Genomic DNA, 16,366 nt, shown 5'->3' with positions numbered 1-16,366 from the left:
TTGATTCTCCTTACGCAGTGACCTGACTGTGAGTGGAGTGTTGCCCGAGCTGAGCATTCATTTTAATGGGGCTGATAAAAATATGATAGCGGTGCCACTCAGGTTATGTCCGCAGTCCCTTTGAAAGTGCACATACATGACCAGCACTCCATTCAGTCTCCTCCTCACTGAGGGAGGTGCAGTAGCCCCGCAGTAAGGAGGATGGGCAACTGTTCTTGAGATCGGTGGGGGGGGGGGGGGTCTCAGCAATCAGCACAGTATTCCCTATCATGTAGATTGGGAATAACGTGTAATTGTGGTATAATCCCTTTGAATACAAGGGAGGAGAAGGGATGCAGCTGCAGTTTCTGTCTCTCTGAGATTGCATGCTGTGGGAGGAGAGAGGGAGCATCAGAGAAACATAATCCCTTTCATGTTTTACACTAGACACATGTTTGAGGGGCCGAGGATGTTTCTGAATGTTTAGAGTGTGTAGCTTGAGAGACTGTATACTTCTGAGAGCTGAAGAAGATGCCCCTTTCAATTAATAAGATATCTTACAGAGTGATATACTGTATATGTAGTAATAATACTCTACACTATATACACTGACGGACCCTTTATCAGCCCCTATCTAGTAGCGTTGGGCTCCTTTGGCCTTCAGAACCGCAGCAGTTCATTGTGGCATAGATTCCACTTGGTTAGGATATCAAATAATTGGCCCCTGCGGACAGGAAGCTTCTTGTAGTTGCCGTAGATTTGATGGCGGTGCTGACATGTTCTGACCGGCTGACAGGAAAGGGTCAACGGTTCATGCTGTTTGTGCCAAATTCTGACCTCCCATCAGCAACATAAATCTGGACCCATCTGACCAGGAGATGTTTCTCCGCTGCTCAGTGATACAAGTTTTGCGCTCTTTTGCCCGCTGGAGTCTTTCTGTTTCTCTTAGACACAATGGCGCTGGAACCGGTCGTCTGTTGTTATACCATCCGTGCGGAGGAACAGAGAGTTGTGCGTTCAGACATGTTAGTTGGAGCTCCAGCGTTGTATTCAGCTGACTGTGCAGCCTGTTGGTCTGAACGATTCCTGACATCCTCCTCTGACCCCTTTCAGTGATGAGTTGTTTCCGTCCACAGGATCCCCTTTAACTGAATGTTTTCCTCGATTGCGCCATTCTCTGTATACTCCCCACACCGTTACATGAGAACCCCCCCGCGGTTGGCGGTGAGATCCCAGCTAGTCTAGCACTGATGACCGGCCTCGTTGGAAGTCGCTCCGATCGCTGAATTTTCTCATCTAATGTGGATTTACACTGAAACTGATCCTCGGAAAATTTGTCACGTGATTTTATGCTGCACCTGGGGTCACGGGGTTAATTTCCAGGGGGCTCCTATAAAGCTGCCTGTCAGGGTAGATCTAGCAGCTGCTGAATAGTTATACATTGTAAAGACTTCATATAATAATTTGTAACCTTGTGTTGCCTTTTAGGTTGTTGATGATGGATGATGTTACACATTCGTGCCGCCCTCATTCACATCCGCCGAGCCGCTCATGATGACCATTTATAGGAGCCGCTTCACATTATACGTTTCTGGAATCCTCGTTGGGCCTCAGGATGTATTTTTTTCTCTTGCTTCCTACTTTCGAAGCGTTACTTTTTGGTCTTCCGATGGTTATTAGGGCGCAGGGTCTGTTCCCTGAACTGGAGAACATAGCGGCGTTTAAACCGATATACACGGATCCACCGGACGCAACCTGCGGGGTCCCAAAAAGAAGCGTCTTTTGTCAGAGTGATGTGAACCTGCGAAGTCTCCAGACCTGCATCCAGCGGCCGTGTGTCCAGGACTGCCCCTACAGAGCCGCTTCTCCCGGCTTCCAGGAGCTTCTTAAGGACGATCTCGGCACTTGTGTCAGGAGGGACACGGCCAATTTACGCCCTCGGTCCAGTAACGCTTCCAATAGCTTTATATTTTATGATCATAAGGCCTGTTTTGTTGACGCTTCTCCTTTAAGAACTGGAAGCTCCTTCACGCTCACCGTGTGGCTGAAACCTGAACAGGACGGTGAAATGTAAGTACTGGGGCTTCGGTTACACATTCGTCGCGCACAAAGGGGGCAGATCAGAGATCATAAGCAATAGAAGATAAACCCTAAAATCCCTGCAGCCATCATATCCGCCTCCTTGTGCCGCCCGTACTATGATAGGCTTGGGATAAAATCGTCAGAAGGCGGCTCTTTTTACGCTAAAGTTGTAATGTGACGCTTTCTAAGTTGATGCAGTTGGACAAGAGCCCAAAAAGAGGTTATAGGAAGAGTTTACATTATTTAGTGTTTCGTCCAGCTAACCTATCCTGCGTGACTTTATTACCCATGATGCACTTAGGCCCACAGACGTGCCGAAACTGCTCTAGCTTACAACAGAAAAGTTGAATTTTTTATCTATAAAGCAGCCTGATTGGTTTCCAAAGATGAGCAATGTGCTTTTATTACCTTTATTTGTATGCTTAGGTATCGCCCTGCTGCCCACCCAGCATTTTAAAGACCGCGAATGACAGCCTTGAGTTTGATGACATACTGTACAGAATTTTTTTTGTGCCCCTAGCCCCCATCAAAATGATATATATTGCACTGATAGGACATCTGTATTCTGCTTGAGCAGAAAGTAGCAAAATAGCAGCATACCCACACTAGAACAGCTCATTGAATAAATACTGTACCAGAACCAAGCTCAGAACATAAATACGGAACCAGCACCAAGAACATAACATAATACCAGGGCTCCAGACTAATAATAAATTCCTAGGAGTCATTGGCTACTAAGCTAACATATTTGCTGGTCTACTGTTTGTCTGGATGCTGTGTGTTGGAGGCGGGGCTTAGCATTACAGCATAGTCTACCAGTCTGCTGTTCATCTAAGCCAGAATGCGCAACTTGCTGGAAGTGGAGCTTGGCATACAGTGCAGCCTAGAAATCTGCTGCTCCTCTATGCTGGGACACTATATGTTGCAAGTGGGTCTAGCAGACGAGCCTAGATTGGAGCGCAGTTGTCAGTCACAGCGCTGCAGGCTGGTGGCAATGAAGCTGTAAATTTTTATCGCCACTTGAATCGGCGACAATTTTAATCGCCATCTAGAGCCCTGAATATAGCACCAGATGTCATAATATAAATGCAAGATGAACCAAGCTCTGTACATAGATACAACACTAGAACCAAGCTCATAACATAAATACAGCCCCAGAACTAAGCTCATGACATACGGTAGCAGTAGTAAGTAATTGCATGGTGGAAGTGCAGAAAGGCTGACAGCAGCACCTTGGACCATCAGTAGCATGCAGTTCCCGATCTGCCAATGTGCATGGGCAGAACAACAACCAATAGGGACTCTGCCCTCACCAGTACTCGGCACTACCAGATCAATGTGCATGCGCGGCCCGGTGTCCGTCATTCATTATAGATATAGGTGAATGATTTGGCGTATGCATTTACATACTGTGGTAATTTATGCGTTTGCATCTATAGATGCTGTTAATATTGAGTCCAGAAAGCTCCGAGATCGGGATACTGCATATCCTAATAAACATTGTGAAGCATGCGCAGTGAGTGCGCGGCGCCTAGTAGGGGTATGGGCAATCCTTTGATTGGTTTGGATGGGATATGCGCAGTTGTGTATGACGGACACCAGGCCTAGCTAAGTTTCTCAGTATTGTCCCTCCTGCCTTTTGAATATTCGCATTTAGAAAGGCAACTGGTCTCCCCTTACCCTGGGCCAGAGCTGGGACGTAAATACCCCCTTCCTTTCTTTTCCCCCACTGGTCCCTGTGGTTTAGAATTAGCATGAGGACACCAAATTGTGTGACCATTTACTTGTTAATGAAGTCTAAGAAAACTCATTCACCCAGGACGTGGTTTCTTACAAACATTCTGGCTCCAATATTCAAATTAGGAAAAGCTCTTTTAATAAGGATTATTGGCCGTGTGAAGGTCCTAGCCTGATATGGATTATATTTTTGGAATCGGGCGGGCCAGCTGAATAAAATGCATCTAAACTCATTGAGGTGCAAACCCCAGAACACCCCAAAATGGTGAATCGGCGTACCTGATTATAATTTCTGTGTCATATTTGGTATCGCTAAGTAGATAAAATCATGACTGGAAATATGCCAGGCGGGGGAGGGGTGTTCTGGGGAAACTTAAAAAACTGGTGGGTTAATGAGATGGGGTGTTAGATCTTCGGAAGTGCGCTACGGTGTATAGACTTTCCTGTTTGTTCCCAGTGATTCTGCACAATTTAGAACCTTAGGTCAAACATCCCAAATCATAGAATCATAGAATGGTAGAGTTGGAAGGGACCTCCAGGGTCATCGGGTCCAACCCCCTGCTCAGTGCAGGATTCACTAAATCATCCCATATAGATATTTGGATATTTGTCCAGCCTTTGTTTGAACACTTCCATTGAAGGAGAACTCACCACCTCCCGTGGCAACCTGTTCCACTCATTGATCCCCTCACTGTTTAATATCTAATCTGTATCTCCTCCCTTTCAGTCTCATGCCATTCCTTCTAGTCTTTCCTTGTGCAGATGAGAATAGGGCTGATCCCTCTGCACTGTGACAGCCCTTCAGATGTTTGTAGACAGCTATTAAGTCTCCTCTCAGCCTTCTCTTCTGCTAAACATTCCCAGATCCTTTAACCATTCCTCATAGGACATGATTTGCAGACCGCTTCCATCTTGGTAACTCTTCTCTGAACTTGCTCCAGTTTGTCTATATCTTTTTTACAGTGGGGTTCCCAGAACTGGACCCAGTATTCCAGATGAGGTCTGACTAAGAGTAGAGGGGGATAATGACCTTACGTGATCTAGACTCTATGCTTCTCTTAATATATCCCAGAATTGTGTTTGCCTTTTTGGCTGCTGCATCACATTGTTGACTCATGTTCAGTGTATGATCTATTAGTACACCCAAGTCTTTTTCACATGTGCTGCTGCTTAGCCCAATTGCTCCCATTCTGTATGCACTTTCTTCATTTTTCTTGCCCAGATGTAGGACTTTGTATTTCTCCTTGTTAAATACCATTCTGTTAGTCGCCGCCCACTGTACAAGTTTTTCTAGATCTTTCTGAATCATCTCTCTCTTTCCTAGTGTTAGCTATCCCTCCTAGCTTTGTGTCATCAGCAAATTTGATCAGTTTCCCACAATTCCCTCCTCCTGATCATTTATAACAATGTTGACCAACACTGGGCCTAGGACAGAGCCTTGTGGTCCCCACTTGATACATTCTTCCACTTGGATGTGCAGCCATTTATGACCACTCTTTGAGTATGATCACTCAGCCAGTTGTGAATCCACCTAACAGTTGCCTTGTCAATCCCAGATTTGGTCATCTTTTCAATAAGTATGGTATGAGATACTTTGTCACATGCTTTACTAAAGCCAAGATATATCATAGAAACCACATTTCCCTGATCAACCCAGTCGGTGATTCTGTCATAGAAGGAAATCTGGTATCTTTCTTTTATTTCTTCCTTGTTTTATTGTGTACACATGTAAACGTTATCACCACTGTACATCCTTTTCTGTATATTTTTGTATACATATGAATATTTAGCACTGCTAGTCTTTTTTAGAATAAATCTGCAATTTATTAGTCAAACCTTGTCCGTTTTAAAATAAACCATAACTCAGAAGATTGTGTTAGTAATTCCCAGTCCGGGTTCCAGTTTACCTGGTGGTGGCAGTGAGTGTGTGTGTGGGTACTGTAGATTGCTGGAGGCATCGGACCGAATCAGGGTGTGATTTGCGCTTTCATTTTGCATGCCTAGCAAAGCCTGGGAAAGGTGGGTACAAATCCACCTGTATTCTAACGACCCCACACTTGCAATCCCACTAGGGTGATCGGTCGAGGCTCTGCTGTGACAAGTGTTTGTAGCAGTGAGAGCACTCGGATTAGCCAATCCATGACAAATTGGTGATAGAGGTGGGATCAATTGGGGTCCTCCTCTCACTCTCCTCAACAGACGCTATAACTCATTGGGCCACTAAAAGAGACACTTACTGCTGTACCATGAAGGTGGACATTATTACAACTGGAGTCACTAAAAGGGCACTAATAACAGTGGGGACACTCTTACTACTGGTTCTACCAAAGAGGCACTATTACTACTGGGGTCATGACTGGGGACACTATTACTATTGGGGCCATTAAAGGGGCACTATTATTATTATTGGGGCCATTAAGGGGGCACTATTATTATTGGGACCACTAAGGCGATCACTATTGCTACTAGGGGACACTATTACTATTGGGGCCACTAAAGGAGACACTTACCAGTGTACTATGAAGGTGGACAATATTACAACTGGAGCCACTTAAAGGGCACTAATAAAAGTGTGGCCACTAAGGGGGACACTATTACTACTGGTTCTACAAAAGAGGCACTATTACTACTGGGGTCATGACTGGGGACACTATTACTATTGGGGCCATTAAGGGGGCACTATTACTATTAGGGCCACTAAGGCAATGACTGTTGCTACTGGGGGACACTATTACTATTGGGGCCACTAAAGGAGAAACTTACTTCTGTACCATGCAGAGGGGCACTATTACTACTGGAGCCACTAAGAGGGCACTATTAATAGCGGGGCCACTAAGGGGGGCATTTTTACTACTGGCTCTACCAAAGAGGCACTATTACTTCTAGGTCTATTACTGGGGACACTGTTACTATTGGGGCCATTAAGGGGGTACTATTATTAGGGCTACTAAGGCAATCACTGTTGCTACTTGGGGACATTATTACTATTGGGGCCATTAAGGGGACAGTATTACTATTGGGGCCACTAAGGCAATCACTATTGCTTCTGGGGGACACTTTTACTATTGGGGCCACTAAAGGAGAAACGTACTGCTGTACCATGAAGGAGGACACTATTACTACTGGAGCCACTAAGAGGGCACTATTTATAGTGGGGCCACTAAGAAGGGGCACTTTTACTACTGGTTTTACTAAAGAGGCACTATTACTACTGGGTCTATTACTAGGGACACTATTACTATTGGGGACATTAAGGGGGCACTATTATTAGGGCTACTAAGGCAATCACTGTTACTACTGGGGGACACTATTACTATTGGGGTGACTGACGGGCACAATTACTAGTTAAGGCCACTACAATAACGGAGGTAGAAATATACATTGCGATAAGCCGCACCCTAACCACAGCCACACAACCAAAGGTGGCAACCCTTCATGTCATCCATGGTCAGACCAAGGGCTTTAGAGCAATAGTCATAAATTGCTAGTGTCACTATTCCACTCCTAAAGAGGAATCCCAAAGGGCGGACCCCCTTTTATACTTTAGATATGCCTCATCAAGGGATCAATATGAGAAAACCCCTAAACAGTTAAACAAAACCCATCACTAAGACTAATATATTCAATGTAACAAAGACGCAGACAAATTACTGCTGACATTCCCTTTAACTATCCACTTTAAAAAGCCTCCTTAAAAATATTATCTGTAATTTAGATATTTCATTTTTCTGTGCTGGTATACGGCTTTCTTTTAATAATTAGTTGATTATTCGCATATACCAAGAGAATATCTAATGTCCTAATTGGCGGAATAATGAAAACCTATTTGTCTCTAAAATCATGCTCCCACCAGAGCGACCGCCGCTGAAATATCCTTTGAATATATCCACATGTGTGTTAAGATATAATGTGCAATAATGTCTTTGAATTTCCACTACTCACCTGAGGCAACTCTTAAAAATAGCTGCTATCATTAGATACACAATGCTTATAATCTTAGAGGAATTCCAGCCCATGGCATCGAATTAGCATGAATAGTGTTATTCAGCTTTGTTTAGCATGGCTTGCATAGTAACTAATGAGGCAGGGGTTTAAAGATGAACGCTAGACAATGAGCAAAGAGCATTCCTCATCATTGTTCCTGCTCCTTGCTTGTGCAAGCAATCCTTCCTCTGTATGTAACAAAGAGGTACCATACGGTATAACATGCACTAAAATAAATGATGAACAGTAGCCTCAAGGTAGAAATGTATAGAGACAACAGTGGGGCAAGCAGCTGTGAAATCTAAATAGTATAAAGAGGGGATGATAAATGAGACTTCAGTGCCTAGGCTTCCTTAGCTGAGACTTACTGCACTCTCTATAGATCTTAGCAGCAAAACCAAATACCTTGGTGGCCCTGAGACCGGATCAAACCCTCCAGTTCTTCTCAGGAGCCTTAAACACTCTCTAGTGAAATGAAACTCATACAACATAAGTTGCTGAATGCATCTGGGAAGTGCAAGAACAAATTCCAATTCTTTTGAAATGCTTGCAGCTATGATCATGTAGTGTGAAGGCCCGCCCCTGAGTAAGCTTAGTCCCCACCCCTGAGTGAGAGCTTGGGGCTAAAACCACAACCAACACAGGCTGAAATATAAAATGCGGCTCATAGTGGATGTCAACCACATTTATCTCCCATGGTAAATTAATGCTTGAGTCTGCATATTTGGATCTGGCAGAAATTTTGGCATTTTGGCTCCCAGAGGCATTGCTAGGGTCTTGATAAGGGGCATGAGTCCCAAGCCATATGTTGTGCTCCCTCCCCCAAAAAATACAGTTATCGGATAACATTGTCGCTGCTTTACAAGAAGCAATTGTTACCTCCATACAGTAATTATTGTCTGCATACTGTAACTGAACACATTGCACTATACAAGGCCCAAATAATACCGCCACACCATGACCACTATTGATCCATAGTGACTGACTAACATCACCACACTACTGCTGAAAAGAAACCACTATAGAAAGGCCAATATTATCAAATGCCACTATACAGGGCCCAAATAATACCGCCACACCATGACCACTATTGATCCATAGTGACTGACTAACATCATCACACTACTTATCAATGCCACTATACAATGCCCAAATTATACCGCCACACCTTACCACTACATGATGAATGAATATGACTTTTACACTGCTATTGTATAAAAGCCACTGTATGAAGACCAATATTACTGCCATGCAGTGACCATGTAGTGGTAGATATTAGTTCTGCACAGTGTTCTACAGATTGTGTAAGTGATGACCATACCTTTATATTCCGTGATCACAGATGACCTCCATTCTGACTGGAGTTGGTTGCTTTTCCCATCTTTTCTATACAGCTCAGAGCACCATGATGACTTCTTCCACCCTTGACTTCTTTCTGGCTGCTCACTTTTCCAGCATGTTTTTAACATTTTCCCAAACTACACAAATCCTTCATCCTACTGCTACTTCCCAATTCTTTGCCTGTTCCTGCTCTATCTGCCCCATTACTATACCTGCAGTGGAACATGGTTCTCCAAAATACCATACCTCACAATTATTAATGTCCTAATTATCCCCAAAATGGCGCCATATAGACAGGATCCCTGAAAACACCAGTGCCAGATACATAGTGCCCCATATTGGGCCACAAATATGAACACAATGATAGCGGTTGGGTTTCGGTGGTGCTGTAGCCAGAACCACACTGTCAACGGCTCTACATCTAGCACCAAACGGAAAACTAGGGAGCAGCACCAGGATAGTTAGGTGCTGACATGTTATGGTACATCCCCAGATGAGGACATGGATACTAGGAATGTTTCAGAGAAAAGCTAATGGAGCAAGAGGGACGAGGACCGAAGTTGCCAGGTGAGTCCTTCTTGCTCTATTAGCTTAATAAAGGGCTTTGTCCGAAATGATGCTACTATCCACGTCCTCATCTGGAGATGTACAATAAAATGTCAGCAGTTCTTGTATCTAATTATCCGAGTACTGCTCACTATTTGACATAATGTGCCACAGACTTTATTAGTGCACCACGGAGTAAAAGTGCCCTTTGTACCCTAAACAGTTCTAGTGCTCTTTCTAGTACCCCACACAATGTGATGCTCAATATATATAATAATAGTGCCCCTTATATAACAGCCATTCATAGATGAATGACATCACTGAATGGCTGTGATTGGTTCATCAAGCACCGGCTGTGATTAGCTGCTGGTGCTCAATAAGCCAATCCTGGCACTCGCTTTGCTGGAGGCGGGGTATTCATAGCCCCATCACCAGAAGAAGCTGATATCGCAGTTGCAGTGGACACTGCAGTTTGCCACAGCGCAGCCGGAGACTATCGCGAGGCATCGGGCCGCCACGCACCAGGTAATTATAAGCTCCCCCCCAAAAAGACACCGTGCCTCTTTTGGGCAAAAAGTAATATAAGACAGTTTCTTATTTTCGGGGAAACACTACCTCCACTGCTTCCTTTAGTGTCCTGGGATGTAATTCATCCGGACCTTGAGACTTGAATTCATGTAAGTTAGCTAAGTGTTCCCTCACCATCTCTCTGCTTATAGATAGTCTACATTCTTTTATTCCCCCTAATAACACGGGGAAGATCAGCTGATGTTCCATCTACTTTCTAAAAGAAAACGGATACAAAATAGGAATTTAAAAGTTCTTCCTTCTCAACATCATTCCTAACCAACTCACCATTTTCATCCTATAAGTATCCAATAGCATCTTTGACTTTTCTTTTCTTTTGCCCCCAATCCTTTTTTATTGCTTTTGGCCTCTTTTACAAGCCCCAATTCATTATTAGCTTTAGCTTTTCTGACACTTGCCCTACAGTTTCTGCAGACCCCATTATATTCTTCTTTAGATATTCCCCCCGCTCTCCATCTGATAAACATATTTTTCTTCCTCTTTAACATGTGTACAAGTTCTGTGTTCATCCATCCTCTTTAAAAGCTTCCCATTCTTCCTTCTTTTAGGGATTGGTAACGATTGTGCTTTGAGAATCTCATTCCACAATATTTCCCAACCTTCTTGGACATTTCTGTCCTTAAGAACATCCAGCCATTGGATTCTTCCTCTTCCTGAGTTCAGTAAAATCTGCCTTTCTGAAATCCACCTTTGAGGTCTGAGTCTTCTCAGGTCTTCCTCCCCTTGTTATCCAACATCCAAGGATATCATGATCACTGCCTCCTAAGGTCCCGGCCACCCTTACTGCCCCAACCATTCCTTCCCTGTTGGTAAGAATTAGGGCCAAGATAGCAGATCCCCTTGTTTTATCTTCTACCTTCTGGAAGATAAAGTTGTCACAAGAGCGGATAAGAATCTGTTGGATCCATTACTTTTACCTGAGAGATTCCCAACAAATGTCTGGATGGGTAAAATCTCCCATGATCACTATGTTGGGCTTCTTTGTAACATGAGGACTACATGTGAGTCTTGTACATAACACAAGCATTATACACGGGCATTACATGTAACATGAGGACTACATGTGAGTATTGTATGTTGCATGAACACTATATCTGAGCAACAACTAAAGTAAAATACTCCGAATGCGCACAAAAAACACTCGTTCATAGCGCAAATGCGTTATGCTGAGTCGCATTTAAAAACAGGTAAGCCTGTGTAAAGCCGCCCTTATACTATACATGAGCACCGCATGTGAGTGCTGTATGTGGGGGTACAGGAGATGGGGCTTCATCAGCATCACTACAGCCTACACTTTGCCTCTTATGTCCCAGCATGCTATATGTTTACTTGAAGACCCTTTAATCTATTTTCTCTTCACTCCTTAAGGTGCGTGATGGAAAGATCCGCTGATGGGCAGATGCTGTTCAAACTCACAATCTCCGACAAAAACACCGTGTTTTATTATTGCACAGTAAATGGTTTGCAGCCTCCTATAAAAGTAATGACACGAGGGAGATTTCCTGCAAAGGAATGGATTCATCTTAGTGTTCAGGTGAGGAGAAATACCCAACATGTGGTGCAACATGAAAAGTGCTTTAGAATGATGTGAAGAAAAACTCCAGAGGTGTCGCATCAAGAATCACCAATGTGTCAGCATGTAAGGAGGGAACCTGTGTATATACTACTGCGCACATGGAAGGAGATAGAAAGATAGATAGATTGATAGATAGATAGATAGATAGAGAGATAGATAGGAGATAGATAGATAGGATAGATATGATAGATATGAGATAGATAGATAGATAGATAGATAGATAGATAGATAGATAGATAGATAGAAAGATTGATAGATATGAGATAGATATGAGATAGATAGATAGATATGAGATAGATAGATAGATAGATAGAAATATATAGATATGAGATAGATAGATAGATATGAGATAGATAGATAGATATGAGATAGATAGAGATGAGATAGATAGAGATGAGATAGATAGATATGAGATAGATAGGAGATAGATAGATATGGATAGATAGGAGATAGATAGATAGATATGAGATAGATAGGTAGATAGATAGATATGAGATAGATATATAGATAGATAGATAGACAGATAGATATGATATAGATAGATAGATAAATAGATAAGAGATAGATATGGAATAGATGGATATGAGATATATAGATAGATAGTTAGATAGATATGAGAGAAATATATATGAGATAGATAGATATGAGATAAATATGAGATAGATAGATATGAGATAGATAGATATGAGATAGATAGATAAGAGATAGATAGATGGATAGATAGACATGAGATAGATAGATGGATAGATATGAGATAGATGGATAGATATGAGATAGATAGATAGATATGAGATAGATAGATAGATATGAGATAGATAGATATGAGATAAATAGATAGATATGAGATTGATATGAGATAGATAGATATGAGATTGATAGATATGAGATAGATAGATAGACAGGAGATATAGAGATATTAGATAGATAGATAGATAGATAAGAGATAGAGAGATAGATAGATATGAGATAGATAGGATAGATAGATATGAGATAGATAGATGGATAGCTAGATATGAGATAGATAGATATGAGAGAGATAGATAGATAGACAGATAGATATGAGATTGATAGATAGATATGAGATTGATAGATAGATATGAGATAGATAGATAGACAGATAGATAGGAGATAGATAGATAGACAGGAGATATAGAGATATTAGATAGATAGGAGATAGATAGAAAAATAGATAGATAGATATGAGATAGATGGATATGAGATAGATAGATATGAGATAGATAGATAGATATGAGATAGAGATGAGATAGATTGATAGATAGATGGATAGATAGGAGATAGAGATATTAGATAGATAGATAGATAGGAGACATATAGATAGGAGATAGAAAGATATGAGATAGATAGATAGGAGATAGAGAGATATTAGATAGATAGGAGATAAATAGATAGATATGAGATAGATGGATATGAGATAGATATGAGATAGATAGATAGATGTGAGATAGATAGATTATTATGAGATAGATAGATAGATAGATAGATATGAGATAGATAGATATGAGATTGATAGATAGATATGAGATAGATAGATAGACAGATAGATAGACAGGAGATATAGAGATATTAGATAGATAGATAAGAGAAAGATAGATAGATAGACAGATAAGAGAAAAATAGATAGATAGATATGAGATAGATGATAGATAGATAGATATGAGATAGATAGATAGATATGAGATAGATAGATAGATATGAGATAGATGATAGATAGATAGATAGATATGAGATTGATGATAGATAGATAGAAAGGTATGAGATCGATAGATATGAGATAGATAGATAGGAGATAGAGAGATAGGAGATAGAGAAATATTAGATAGATAGATAGATAGATAGATAGATAGATAGATAGATAGATAGATAGATAGGAGAGATAGATAGATAGATATGAGATAGATGGATATGAGATAGATAGATAGATATGAGAATGATAGATAGATATGAGATAGATAGATAGATATGAGATAGATAGATAGATAGATAGGAGATAGAGAGATATTAGATAGATACATAGATAGATAAGAGAAAGGTAGATAGATAGATAAGAGAAAAATAAATAGATAGATAGATATGAGATAGATAGATAGATAGGAGATAGATGGATATGAGATAGATATATATGAGATAGATAGATAGATAGATATGAGATAGATATGAGATAGATATGAGATTGATAGATAGAAAGATAGATATGAGATAGATAGATAGATAGATAGATAGGAGATAGAGAGATATTAGATAGATAGATTGATAGATAGATAGATATGAGATAGATGGATATGAGATAGATAGATATGAGATAGATATGAGATAGATATGAGAAAGATATGAGATAGATATGAGATAGATATGAGATAGATAGATAGATATGAGATAGATAGATATGAGATAGATAGAGAGATATTAGATAGATAGATAGGAGACAGAGAGAAAGGAGATAGATAGATAGATAGATAGATATGAGATAGATAGATATGAGGTAGATAGATAGGAGATAGATGTTAGATAGATAGGAGATAGATAGATAGATATGAGATAGATGGATATGAGATAGATATGAGATAGATAGATAGATGTGAGATAGATAGATAGATGTGAGATAGATAGATTATTATGAGATAAATAGATAGATAGATAGATATGAGATAGATAGATAGATATGAGATAGATAGATAGACAGATAGATAGACAGGAGATATAGAGATATTAGATAGATAGATAGACAGATAAGAGAAAAATAGATAGATAGATATGAGATAGATAGATAGATAGATAGATATGAGATAGATAGATAGATAGACAGATAGGAGAGAGATAGATAGATAGATAGATAGATAGATAGATAGATAGATAGATAGATGATAGATAAATAGATATATATGAGATAGATAGATAGTTAGATAGATATGAGATAGATGATAGATATATAGATAGGAGAGAGATAGATAGGAGATAGATAGATAGATAGATATGAGATTGATAGATAGATAGATATATATGAGATAGATGATAGATAGATAGATATGAGATAGATAGATAGATATGAGATAGATAGATAGATATGAGATAGATAGATAGATATGAGATAGATGATAGATGATAGATAGATAGATATGAGATAGATGATAGATAGATAGATATGAGATAGATAGGAGATAGATGGATAGATATGAGATAGTTATGAGATAGATAGATAGGAGATAGATAGATAGGAGATAGATGGATAGATATGAGATAGATAGATAGGTAGATAGATAGATAGATATGAGATAGATAGATATGAGATAGATAGATAGATATGAGATAGATGATAGATAGATAGATAGATAGATAGATAGATAGATAGATAGATAGATAGATAGATATGAGATTGATGATAGATAGATAGAAAGATATGAGATAGATAGATATGAGATAGATAGGAGATAGAGAGATAGGAGATAGAGAAATATTAGATAGATAGATAGGAGAGATAGATAGATAGATAGGAGATGGATAGATAGATAGATAGATAGATAGATAGGAGAGAGATAGATAGATAGGAGATAGATAAATAGATAAATATGAGATAGATAGATAGTTAGATAGATATGAGATAGATGATAGATAGATAGATAGATAGATATGAGATAGATAGATACATAGATAGATATGAGATAGATAGATAAATAGATAGGAGAGAGATAGATTGGAGAAAGATAGATAGATAGATAGATATGAGATCGATAGATAGATAGATAGATAGATATGAGATAGATGATAGATAGATAGATAGATAGATAGATATGAGATAGATGATAGATGATAGATAGATAGATATGAGATACAGGATAGATAGATATGAGATAGATGATAGATAGATAGATAGATAGATAGGAGAGAGATAGATAGATAGGAGATAGATAGATATGAGATAGATAGATATGAAATAGATGATAGATAGATAGATATGAGATAGATAGATAGATAGATATGAGATAGATGATAGATAGATAGATAGATATGAGATAGATAGATAGATAGATATATAGATATGAGATAGATGATAGATAGATAGATAGATACATAGATAGATATGAGATAGTTATGAGATAGATAGATAGGAGATAGATAGATAGGAGAGATAGATAGGAGATAGATGGATAGATATGAGATAGATGGATAGGTAGGTAGATAGATAGATAGATATGAGATAGATAGATAGATAGATAGATATGAGATAGATAGATAGATAGATATGAGATAGATAGATAGATATGAGATAGATGATAGATAGATAGATAGATATGAGATTGATGATAGATAGATAGAAAGGTATGAGATAGATAGATATGAGATAGATAGATAGGAGATAGAGAGATAGGAGATAGAGAAATATTAGATAGATAGATAGATAGATAGGAGAGATAGATAGATAGATATGAGATAGATGGATATGAGATAGATAGATAGATAGATAGATAGATAGATAGATAGATAGATATGAGATAGATAGATAGATATGAGAATGAT

At 39.6% G+C, this 16,366-nt stretch overlaps 1 protein-coding gene across 1 annotated transcript in view; it reads left to right on the top strand.

The window, feature by feature from the left end:
• Positions 1-1,648: 1,648 nt before the first annotated feature.
• USH2A (usherin) overlaps positions 1,649-16,366 on the top strand; it is a 903,954-nt gene continuing 889,236 nt past the window's right edge. Inside the window, exons 1-2 of the mRNA XM_066594449.1 lie at positions 1,649-2,049; positions 11,626-11,791. Of these exons, the coding sequence (XP_066450546.1) occupies positions 1,649-2,049; positions 11,626-11,791 (567 nt within the window). The remainder of the gene's footprint in view (positions 2,050-11,625; positions 11,792-16,366) is intronic.

Source organism: Eleutherodactylus coqui, chromosome 3 (assembly GCF_035609145.1).
Source record: "Eleutherodactylus coqui strain aEleCoq1 chromosome 3, aEleCoq1.hap1, whole genome shotgun sequence".
Classification (NCBI taxonomy): domain Eukaryota; kingdom Metazoa; phylum Chordata; class Amphibia; order Anura; family Eleutherodactylidae; genus Eleutherodactylus; species Eleutherodactylus coqui.
This window is presented reverse-complemented; position numbering and strand designations above follow the sequence as displayed.